Consider the following 12,025-nt stretch of genomic DNA (forward strand, 5'->3'; position numbering starts at 1 on the left):
CACAGATATATTTGATATTCAGAGTTTTTTTTTGTAACTTAAAAAATGTATGTGAAGTGCATGTTTGACTCGCTGATAAAACTTTCAGCTTTTACCTTGATGTATTTTCAGTACAAACATTGTCATCACTAAATGAGTTACCTTGTTTTCAACTAACAGAAACGTACATAAAGACGTCCGGAACAGGACGTTATTCTTTTGATCTTATGTCCTTGTTATGTCGTTGTAACTACTCCCTTTTGTTATTCAGATATTACAGTAGTCTTTTTTGTTTTTGGAACAGTTAATTATGGATTGTGGAAATTAGTAGTATCCGATTAAGTTCAAGTCCTGCCAACCCTTGATACCAAGCAATGAGGCAATGAGGCCATTTTTATAGTCTTTGGTATGACCCAGCCAGGGATCAAACCCACAACCTCCCAGTCTCAAGGCAGACACTCTGCTGGCATTAACTGGAATTGTGAAGATGGCAAGTTGGTTCATTTGGTTGCTTCCTGTATGGTAGTGTGGTGTCCACATATTCCTATATAAATAAAGAGCTAAAGAAATAGCATAATGCACCTCCACGACGTTTGGTTTTTGCTTTTTTTTTGACGTGGTAAGTGATGAATGAAAATACAAAATGTGATCAAAATGCTTTTCTTTTTTTTTCTTCTTTTTTTTAAATAAACTTTCCCTTTAAACTCCTTCGTACATTCAAACATCAAGGTGTCGTAATGATCTTTTGTTTTCGTTTTAAGAGCGCTTGTTTTATGATAAGAGGCCTGCAATGTTGGCAAGGAAAGTAGGTTAATGCCGCTCATCATGATGTTGACTGTGTAATTAAGCACATGTGACACAACACTTTAACCCGACCCTGGGTCAGTGCCGTCATAAAGCGCCGGCTGTTACATCATGAGCTTTTGTCAACATCATATGCGAAAACACGGATGAGGCCGCTGAGCACTGCCGCGACAAAGGCCGCTTCCATCCAGGGGTGGTTTACGAGACGGGTGAAGTGGTGAAGGCAAACACGCACTAGGAGGAGACTGAAACAAGGGAATCGTCGATACATGTGTCATGGTGGAATGTGAATAAAGTGCAATTTATCAAAGGTGATTAAAGTTGAACGACGATGAAGCGTATGAAGGCAAACTGTTTTTAAGTAACTGTATCATGCTGTCAGGTTAGAGCATCTGTTAACCTGAAATCCACAAACTTTACAGCCTACAAACACGCTGCTGCCTCGCGAGGGTAAAAGAGGTATTGCAAGACAAGGTAATAGCACGGTCATAAGACAAGCTGGATAACTTTGCTTCAGCACCAGAACATAAGACAGAATAATTAGATTTAAGCACGAGCGCCAACTTTTGTCGCTTCCAACAACCTTAGCATACCCCTCAAAGAGTAAGATTTGTTCCTGAACTATAACAGTATTTAAAACTATGAATGAAGTAGTGCTCTACAATTACATTATACAATCCTATGTTGCCCATTCTAAACAGGAATCCTAGCTGTTTTGCCATTTTCCCATCTTGTTACCTACAGTGAAATTCAACACTGCACAGACATATCACCTGTTGAACTTGTACTTGTTGGGTACAGCTTAGTACATAGTATCTAGTAAAGTGGGTGGGCATGTTGTACATTCAGGGATGGTGCTCTACACACCTTGGTCGTAGCCAGTGGTTGTTTGAGTTAAAGTTGCGACTCACAGGTTATTTCCTGTGTTGTTTTTCTTTTTCTTTTTATCTGTAAACCCAACACACAGTTGTTGCAGTGTGAAAATCACATTATAGTTCCAGAGTGGCCGCCATGTGATTGGCTAATCAACTATTTGTGTTAACAAGCAATTGAAGATTGTACCTAATAAAGTGGCAAGTGAGTATTTATGGTCTTTGGGATATTAATGACATCATGCTTAAGCACATAGTAATCTGTGGGTTCTTATGAAGAGTTTTACGCAAATATAAGATGCATGGTCAGATTACAAAATATGTATTATTGTTCATGTGCTCTTCACGGCTCCAGCAATACAACAGCATTTACATTTTATACTGAAAGTCCATTCTTTGTAGAAATAATGATAATATTCAATCTATTCAGTCAGTACTCGGCTGAACTCTGCACACTCAGAATCCTTCACGACCACGTCCACGCAGATACCCTGGCTGACAGGGAGGAGAGCTGATTGCAATGATGAACCCCTGTTAACAGCCACGCTCCCTCCACAGGAAGTCCAAGTCAGACTGAAAGTCAAGTAGGCTGTCTTGTCAACAACGTCCCTTCTCCATCCAAGTTTTGCAGGCTTCCATATTGTCCAATATAGTAAATGATGTAAATGGATGCCAAGGTGAAGCTGCTGGGTTGATGCTTTCCAAGTTGCACAGACAACATCAAATTCACCCATCTGGCACTTAATCTGTTAAAAAGGTCAACACATTATCGCAGGTATTTCGTTTAGGGCCTTGCGGGTGCAGGTGTCAAATTCAGAGTTACATTCATTTATCATCCAGGTATATAACGTGATATTACAAGAGTAGGTCTTTTAACCCAAAGCATGTTACTTAATATGAAAAGCTCTCATTCTGCCTCATTTAGGCGCCATTTCAGAACCTGTTCCGACCGGGAACACCATGTTTTCACACACTGTTGTTTTTTGTTTTTTTTCGGTCAGAAAATTCTTACTCAAAAGATGCACGAACAGAAATGGTGGCGTGTACTTTGCTATGTGAATTTAACTTCAGAGGAGATAAAATGAAACCCCTGAGGCAGTTGTATTTTTTATTTCAGTGCTGCTGAATTTGCCAATTCAAATTCTCCATTACACAAGGTCCAAATTTGTTGTTTGTTAATGTTTATTTAGTTGATTTAGGAGTACGTAAGTCTGCAGGCCACACAGATTATTCGACACAGCTCGATCTCATAACATTGTCTTTTTCTTGTTCACTCTTTCTTTGACTTTTTCGATTGATGTTAGACTGATGAAATGATATTTTGTGTTAAAATATACAACATTACATTGACACCTGATGGGTTTAAAAGAAGCCCTTTGGTAAACTAACTCAGTACATCGCCCCCTATGAGGTCAGTTCATTTATCCCAATACGATATGTCAAACAAACATTTACTGCTCATCACTTTGTGACTGGCGGCTCACGCTAATGTTCTTCACACCATGCTCCAAAAAGGTTACTCCCTCTAATTGACATCTTTCTGCCATAGTTTTGCCAAATTCCTTGTTGTTCAAAGTCAAAAGTGATTTGAGATATTACATCATAAAATATTCAACCAACCAAAGTGAGACTTTTTGGGGGGGCCAGATGGAAAGTGAATTCTGATGTAATATTCATTAGACAATAAACCACACAGTAAAAATAGAACGGAACACTTTTTCATGCTTTAGAGTTTCGATTTTTGCATTTTGGTGTCATCACTCTGGCAGGCTGTTCTTTTTGTACATGTATATGACAGTCGTGCTGTGTCGATTTGATAAAGTTCTCTGCAAATGTATCCTGCACGGGAAAAAAAAAAAAAATATATATATATAGCTTTGTTTTTGTTTTTTGTGCATTTGGCCACTGGCAATACCCATTTCAAAATGGACATGCTTGTCTATTGACATCATGAAGACTATATACATTTAGCAGTGACATATTATTCAAGCATTGAGCCACAGTTTTAATCTGCAATATACGATAAATAAAACAATACATTTCTGTCAGCGAGTGTATATATATATATATATATATATATATATATATATATATATATATATATGTATATATATATATACACAATATATATTTTTTGTTTGTTTTGTTTTGATTGGTTTTGTTTTGGTTTCGAATTTTCTTTATGAAAAAGCATGAAGCAGGAAAGACAGACAGAGGGACTGACAATGTCCTGCAGCCGCAGCAGCTTCCTCCCTTCAGGAATGATGCACAGCGCTGATGTGGAACAGTCATACCTGCAAAACTGAGCAGTCTTGGTTTTCCTCGCAAAAAACAACAAAAAGGGGGGGGGGGAGCCCCACTCACCCTCTCCACAGCGTCAGTGCAACGAGTTTCAGCGAGCTCGTCGCCGACATTCCTTTTTATGACCTCCGTGCCCACCTCCCTGCCCACCTCGCCAGTCACACGTTGGTGCAGTTGGTGGAGGGCGGCGTCTCCGCCTTGCTGCGTATCTCCTTGACGTCCTTCAGCGGCGAGTCGCTGCTGCCGATCTGGCACTTGAACACCTGCTTGTAGGCCTTCCGGAAGTTCTCCGACAGGAAGGCGTAGATGACCGGGTTCACCGAGGAGTTGCTGTAGGCGAGGCAGTGTGCGGTGATCCGCAGCACGAAGGAGGCCTGGTTCAGCGGGAAGGTCCCGAACTCCACCCACAGGTAGACGATGTGATGCGGGAGCCAGGAGAGGCAGAAGACCACCACCACCACCAGGACCGTCTGAGCCGTCTGGGAGCCACGAGTCAGGAGGAGAGAGTAGAGTTTTGTAGGTTAACTAGAAGTAAAATTGACTGACTTTACAGAATTTAGTGTCTTTGGTATGACTCGGCTGGGGATTGAACCCACAACCTACCAGTCTCACGGTGGACGCTCTACCACTAAACAACTGAGTGGAAGATTCCAATTATTTCAAACGGAGAGATCCAGGACATACCCCAATTTTTTTTTGTCCAACAGCCAATCACCTACATTGTCTCAGCCGAACTGAAATGTTTAGTTTATTGACTTTTAACAACTGATGACAGGTATAGAATTTCTCTGGGGAGTTCGTTAACACTAGTTTTGTATCCAATAGCAAGCCAAAGCATTAGCTTATGTATTGCATCAATGTCCAAAAAAACATGTCCCTAATGAGGTTTTCACCATGGCCGGCACAGATTCTGTGAAAAGTCCAATGTTTTTTGGACTTCATTTGTACCTAATGTCACTGCTAATAATGTATGTATGTTTTTATACGCCACTCACACGTGGTTACGATCGTGCCCAGTTTATTTAGACATGGCTCTGGTCTTATTGGGCATTTTGCTGGCGTCGCCAGGGATGGTCGCTAAGTGGCAAGACTTGCGTCTTACGTCTGCATGGCACCATTACTCTTTCACAGTCAGATGCTCTTTGACATTTAAAGGTAACGATTTGAAGTTCAAGTTCCAATTCATTTTGGCTGAACAAAAAAAAAGCAGATTAATGAGACACAGCTGTAATTCATTGGTTAAAAAAACGACGGGTCAGTTGAATTCGAAAGAAAAACAACTTCTTAGTGAAGCAATAATGGCGGCGATTATTTCCGAGCTGTCCCTTAGAGAAAAGCGGTGGGAGTTATCGCTTTGGGTGTGCCTGTAAGTAAAGTCCCAGAGCCATAGTGGAGCGTATCAGTAAGAGAGATTAATGAAGTGCTGCCTGAATTGCACCGCCACAGTATTTTTGTGTCAGCTCCCAACACAGAAAACATAATGGTACACTTATTATTACACACTTACAACTTATATAGTGACACGCATCCATGTTAATATTATAAACATGACCCACGTTGTCCTAATGACATTTACTCCCTGGGTACCAGCTGAAACTTCACTTTTACCAATATTATCCGCCTACTCATAGTGTTTTTAACTTTTGGTTGAGCATTAAAAAAAAATGCATTTTTGCATTTGCAGCACAAAGATGCATAAATCAAATGTCCCGACGCTTTGTTGGAGGAATAGCAAAATGACAAGCGAAATAGCGACATATGACTTTCCAGGCACGGGAAGCTACGTTTCTGTGTGTCCCTCCAGAGATAATGACGCCTCCAACAAGTTTCAGAGGCGCTATGTGGTTCTGCGGGATGGAGAGACGCTCAAGTGTTACATTTGGGTGACCACTCTGAGTTGCTTGCTTCTCACTGCAGATCAAGGCTGGACAACATTAGTCCGTCGTGTACTATCATCTGTCCATGCGTTCTCTGTCCCAGCTTGTCCTGCACTCATAGTTACAGCGGTCACAGCCCATGCTGGGGGAGTCAGGCAAAGATGGCATTATATTTCATTTCAATTCATCTGATAACAATAGCAGGGTGTGCTGCAATACTGAATGTGGTTACAGATGTAGAGGGATATAGGGGACATCGTCATCTATTCATACGCAACACATTCATCTTCCATACCCGCTTAGTCCCGAGCTCAGGGTCACGGGGGTCTGCTGGAGTCTATCCCAGCTGTCTTAGGGCGTAAAAGCATGAAGTGGAGTGTGACATTGCTTTTCTGCAAGCTCTACAGGCCAGCTGACAGTAAAAATATCTTACACTACACATCGGCACTCATGGGGATGCCTCTTGACCAATCGACCTGTTTCGTCAGAGCAAATGTGGTTGTAAATGTAAGTTTAATAGTTTGGCGAAGATCATACAAATGACCGATGGCACTACCCTCAGGTTGACAAAGGAGTAAAACTGTGTTGATCATGCGGGAAATCAACATGAGTGGCTGAACCAGAGCCAATTTGAATTGTCAATATTAGCCCGAGATATCAGGTCGGCCTCAGCGGGGGAGCACAAACAGCAACTCAGACAGAAGCCGAGAAGAGGAAGGTTCCCACAGTTCCAGAGGGGGAATGGTGGTCATGCCTGTTTGGATAGCCTCTATAATACACTCATATCTTCATCAGCCAACCCCCTGAGAGCCCTCGGTCAGACTAATATAAACAGCGGCATCCCCACAGGAAGATAAAACTAATAAATCCATGACCGTCCGCCGCACCACCTCTCTTTGTTACCCGGTGTCGCTGAAGCTGTGGGATGGTCACCCAACGCATTGTGAATAACTAAACCCCATGCGGCTCATTTTTGAGTGCTGTGGTATCGGGACCTAATGCGTCAAAGCCACGAACATCAAAGCCGGAGGAGTTTCGGACACATTTGGACAGTATTATTCAGTCAAAGAAAAAAAGAAAATCCACGAAAAAAGCAAGGTGAAAGGCAACGTTCCTCACTTTGTAACGGATGACGTGAGACACAGCTCTTTGTGTTGCCCTCAGAAATGTTCTGCTGCAGTTGAGATTGACAGAAAAAAAAAAAAAACTCAACATCCTCCACAACTGTGCACCCATTCAGGTGATGTACAAAGAATAATATAATGCACTGACATGAAAACTGGACACTCTGGTTGGTCCGAAGCAATCCTTTATCACGTGGGAATGTTCAAAACCAAATAAATTTGCTCAAAAACCAAAAGAAAATGAGTTCTCATATCTCACGATGACACTGTTGGATTTGAATTTCAAATTTACGACCGATGCCGATGAGTGCCCTCTAAAGCTCAAAGCTGACACACCAGCTGGAACGTTTCATAAATCCCCTGGGAGTTTTCCCAACATGCTCAAATTCGGAATTCAAAGGCGAAAGGTGATTGGGCAAACTATTTGGCTATTACGTCCAAGCGGGATGCCAATCAGATTTGTTGCTGTGGGCTCAAGGTTCCCAGCGAGTGCATGTGGCAACATTAGCTACATACATGTCATCACCCCATGGCAGGCGGTTACACATCCCGGCAGCAAAATCAGTCGGGGGGGTAAAGTGACAGTTTAGGAGTTCAACTTCTTCTTTTTTTTCTGGATTACAAAAAACTAAAATAACCAGCTTAAGAAAAACTTAAATGGCCGCAGGTTACCCGACACCAAATGTGACATGAGCAGGTGTGTGGTTGCGAGATTTGGCATCTTCCTGTGTTATGACAGCCACTTGGAAGAGAAAGCAACAGGTCATTCTACTGGGGTGCCTCTAAAGAAGAAATACTACGTAAGGGATGCTGGCAAGATGGATGATCATTGAAGCGATGCGGCTGCCAGTTAAGATAAAAAAGACATTAGTATGAAAGGAGCTGCAAGGACATTATTTGAGGCTAAGTGACTCTGCAGATGTATCCCGAGAGCAACGCAGCAAATCCCTTCCGCAGGCAGCTTGCAGACGCCGTCAGGCTAATTTCAAGGTGACTTGGCCAAACTCATCTTCTCCACAACCAGCTGTGCGTTTCCGTCTGAACGCTCAATAAGCGCCTCATGCAATGCAACGGTTCGCGCCAGACTTCCCATACTGAAACACTGCCGCTTGCCAAGCAAAATGAATTCCAAAGCTGTGGTATTCTCAAGACTGTGAGCCAGCAGCCATGAACTCACACAATCAATATTTCATTTTCTCTTTGAATTTCCAAAACAAATTTATCCTGAATGGGACTGTGGCACATTGTCTTGGATTCGCGGAAGAAAGACGGGAGACGCACTCCTCCTTCCTGACTTTTTTGTATTTTCCAATCTGCCCTTTTGTCTCATTTGAGGGGCCTTTGACAGGCTGTTGGATTCCAGTTGTGGCTGGCCATAGGCGATAAGAAGCAAACAAGAAAAGGTTGTTTCACAACAGCAGTGGGAGTAACCTCGCTTCTCCCAGCTGCCACAGCACAGACATAGTGAGGAGACTGCTGTGGACGACATTAACTATTGATTCGTCACCCGCCATCACTCCCAATTTTCTCTTTGATTTCTGCCAAGGCCGCAGGAGATCTCCACTCATTTGAATATTGGCACTGAATATTAATACTGGACCCTTTGCATTAGATGCTGTGCTCCCCGGTGTTTTCAAACAAGTCTCAAACAGCACCAAGTGTCATATTTGGACAGGTAACCTCTAATGTTTGGAATACATTAACCGACAAACAGGAGAGTTTTTGCATTGCTAAGCACGACGACTGAAAAACAGCCAGCTCAGCTACATCCAAAGGTTGGAACTTTCCGTCTGCTTGCATATTTAAAGGCATCTGGGACAAGCAGATACTCAGATACAACGGATGGCCGGTCTCATCCCACGAGCATGCTTCGATTTTTAAAATGCCGCTTTATGCTTTTAATTTTCCGCCCCATTTCGCTGCGGGCAACGACGCGGGAGATCTTTTTTCTTTCCTCTGAGACCTTGCTGGGTTGTAGCGCTGAAGCGCTCTTTCGTTGTACCCCATTGTCTCACGTTAATGTCAGTCAACAGTGGCCGCCTGGTCGCGACTGAAACTGCATGAATTAGATCGATTTGATTTGAGTGATTAGCACTGAGTTAATTCCTGCTGCGAACAGCAGGGTGAGAACGGCTTTGACAGCGTCTCAGGGTGCTGCCTGGGAGAGAGTTTTCAGAGTGCCTGTCCAACATCACTGATTTGGAGCAATAGCACAATCACTTTAATTACACACAAGAAAAGGGAAAAACAGCCCAAAGGATTTCCTTCAGAGATGCATTTTGCGGGATAATTTTCAACATAACAATGGAGTAAAATTGATCCGGCTCCCTTTTCTTTGACTCATTCCGCATTTGCCTGAACGCGAAAATGACCAGTTTTTCTTATCACAATGTGGACAGAAAAACAAGGCACTAAATCTGCTCGTTGGTTCAATTGCCTGAGAAGGTTTTTGTTTCAAAAAGGGAAGTTATTGATGACTTGACTTTCTACAATTGGCTTCAAGATACAGTGAATTTGTACTTAAATGAGCAAAACGGCATTTTCACCATTGTCAGATATAATGATAAAAATGTGATCAAACATATGTATGTGAAGGTCAAGTGGTGTTATTTCATCTGTGGTAGAGCATCACATCACACACCCTCTCTGTCCGTTGATTTCAAGCCCCTTCTATTATCTTCGTTACAAAGCCAGGCCAGCCGCTAATGCGTGTTAGCACAGGTGAATCTCGCCCTCCTCCTGCCAATCAGAACAGCTGCCCTACCACTGTTATTAACTTACAAATAGCATGACACATGCCCCAAATGAATGATGACTTAGCTAAACTTATTCTGGATACAACCCTACATCCAGAGGGGTTGCCTTTTGTTAGAAGAATTGTTCATGTGTCATGTCTCCAAGGGGACAACTATCAGTGACGGATCACGTTCTGAACTCTGCTAACATGCCTGAGTGTTTTTGTTTGTTCGTTTGTTTGTTTGTTTGTTTTAATCTGGCTTTGGATGAAGTAAAAAGTATTCCATGGTAATAGTATGGTAGCAGAAATGAAGATTTTTGCTACCATTTAAACTGCCGTTCCGTCACTGATAGTGCACCCCCTGGTGACAAAAAACATAAAGGCAAAAAAAAAAAAAATGAATTCAAGCCAAATCATCTACATTGAGGCTGAGTGCTTCTATCTGGCACTGTACCTTACAGCTAATTTAGCCGATTCTAATCTCAGCATTAACATACATTACGATAACCAGACAAGGTGGAAGTTTCCGCAAAACAGCATAACTGGATGGAATTGTGCAGCATGTGTAGACAGAGAGAAAGAATATGGACCTCAGTATATTTGTCCAACGAAATGCAAGTGAGAAAGTGAAGCACTCGGGTCGGGACCACTCTCACACCCTACTTTGAACTGGACCATATGCTGGCGCAAAGAAAAAGGCTCCAGCATTACTCTACCCATTAAACACTGCCATCAATCTCGTCATGACAGTTATAGAAACAATCACAACCAATCAGAACACACGCTTAAAGTCATAAAAAAAAAAAAGAACCTTTGTATGAGGATTAAAATAAAAAAGCTGAGGCTTTTGTTTAGTCAGAATACAGACTAAATTTCCTCTGCTTAGAAGATGTGCATATTGACATTGTGTAAGGGCAAATTCAAAGGATACGTCTCCCTTTACTTCAGGTCTTAAATCCGTGTTATCCAGCAACAGCTCAAGACAAGAGCGAGGCAGACCTGCGTCTGCTCTCCGGTGTTTATTCAAGGTTGCTGATTGGAGCCAGACAAGTTTCCTATATATAGGCGTCGTTCCAGTGCCCAGGCTAAACAAAAGACATACCTACCTTTTTCTTTGATGCCTCTGACTTTTTGGACATATTTCTCAGTTTCTTGTGCAAGTGGTTTAAAACCTGAAACGCATGGAAATAAACGAAACATATATTTGATTTGATTTTTTTTTTTTTTTTTTTTCACATGTATTTTTCTTTCTATTTTTCTTTTTGCATGACTGATCATGTGAAACCACGGCGCTCACCTTGGCATAACAGAACGTGATCAGCAGCAGGGGCAACACGTAGCCAAAGACGAACGTGCACACCACGTACAACTTCTTCTGGTTATGATCCGGCCACACTTCCCAGCAGAACGTGTGGTTCTCCGCGTCGTGAAATATGTTCTGGTAGTACATGACCGGCGTGGCCATGGCTAGGGACAATATCCAAATAATCACCACGCCGATCAACGCGTGCCTGGCCACGCGGATGGACGAGGACTTTCTGGAATGCACGATGGCCACATAGCGGTCCACGGACATGGCAGAGAGGGTGAAGATGCTCACCAGCATGGACACGGTGAAGAAGTAGTGGATGAATTTGCAAATGAACGCGCCCAGGACCCACGTGGGCATCATGTAGATGGTGGACTGGAAGGGGATGCAGAAGATAAGGTAGGACAGGTCCGCTATGCTCAGGTTGAGGATGAATATGTTGGTGGTGCTCCTCGGCTTGCCCGGTTTGCTCCTGGCCAGCACCGTGATCACCATGGAGTTGCCCAGCACGCCGAGCGTAAAGATGAGCCCGAAGACGAGCAGCGTGATGAAATTATCCGTGCCGATGCCGAACAAAAGTTTCTCGTTCTCCTCCCGCTGCCGCTGGACTCCGCTCAGGTTCCACTGCTCCCCCGCCTGCCAGTCGCTCTCTGACACATTCATTGCTGCCCCACCCTGACCCGCTGCTCTTTGTGCTCAACTTCAAACTTTGCCCGAGATCACCTTAGGGGAGTAAGTGCGCCTTCTCTGCGCGTCTGTCAGCGCTTTTATCCATTCTTCTTCTTAACAAAAAAAAAAAAAAAAGAGAGAGAGAGAGAGAAAGACAACCAAAAAATCTTTTCACTTCACTTCACCTGTGCTCCAAAGTCCTGATCAGTGTTCGCTCACCCGGCGCTTCTTGCGCGCTGCGCGCAGCTCTCTGCAGCTGGAGGAGCTCTCTTGCGCGCACCTGATGCTTCTGCGCACTGGCAGAGCTCATCCAGCCTGTAGCCGTTTTCCTCTGCGGCTGGACTTCTCCCGCC

The 12,025-nt window shown here is 43.2% G+C and overlaps 1 protein-coding gene across 1 annotated transcript; it reads right to left on the bottom strand.

Moving 5' to 3' along the window:
• Positions 1 to 3,765: 3,765 nt before the first annotated feature.
• LOC142879561 (galanin receptor type 1-like) lies at positions 3,766 to 11,790 on the bottom strand. The gene is made up of 3 exons (XM_076012927.1): positions 10,992 to 11,790; positions 10,801 to 10,866; positions 3,766 to 4,435 (listed from the first exon to the last, which is right to left on the bottom strand). Exons 1-3 carry the CDS (start codon positions 11,664 to 11,666, stop codon positions 4,115 to 4,117), a joined length of 1,062 nt encoding a protein of 353 aa, XP_075869042.1. The 5' UTR covers positions 11,667 to 11,790; the 3' UTR covers positions 3,766 to 4,114.
• Between the last annotated feature and the right edge of the window lie 235 nt (positions 11,791 to 12,025).

Source organism: Nelusetta ayraudi, unplaced genomic scaffold (genome assembly GCF_046127955.1).
Source record: "Nelusetta ayraudi isolate G7.1 ecotype Tasmania unplaced genomic scaffold, CSIRO-AGI_Nayr_v1 ptg000136l, whole genome shotgun sequence".
Lineage (NCBI taxonomy): Eukaryota > Metazoa > Chordata > Actinopteri > Tetraodontiformes > Monacanthidae > Nelusetta > Nelusetta ayraudi.

Coding starts and splice junctions, on each gene's coding strand:
- LOC142879561 (XM_076012927.1), bottom strand. CDS start 11,666: ATGAATGTGTCAGAGAGCGACTGGCAGGCGGGGGAGCAGTGGAACCTG. Junction 10,867..10,991: donor TCACGTTCTGTTATGCCAAG/GTGAGCGCCGTG, acceptor CATGCGTTTCAG/GTTTTAAACCACTTGCACAA. Junction 4,436..10,800: donor CAGAGGCATCAAAGAAAAAG/GTAGGTATGTCT, acceptor CGTGGCTCCCAG/ACGGCTCAGACGGTCCTGGT.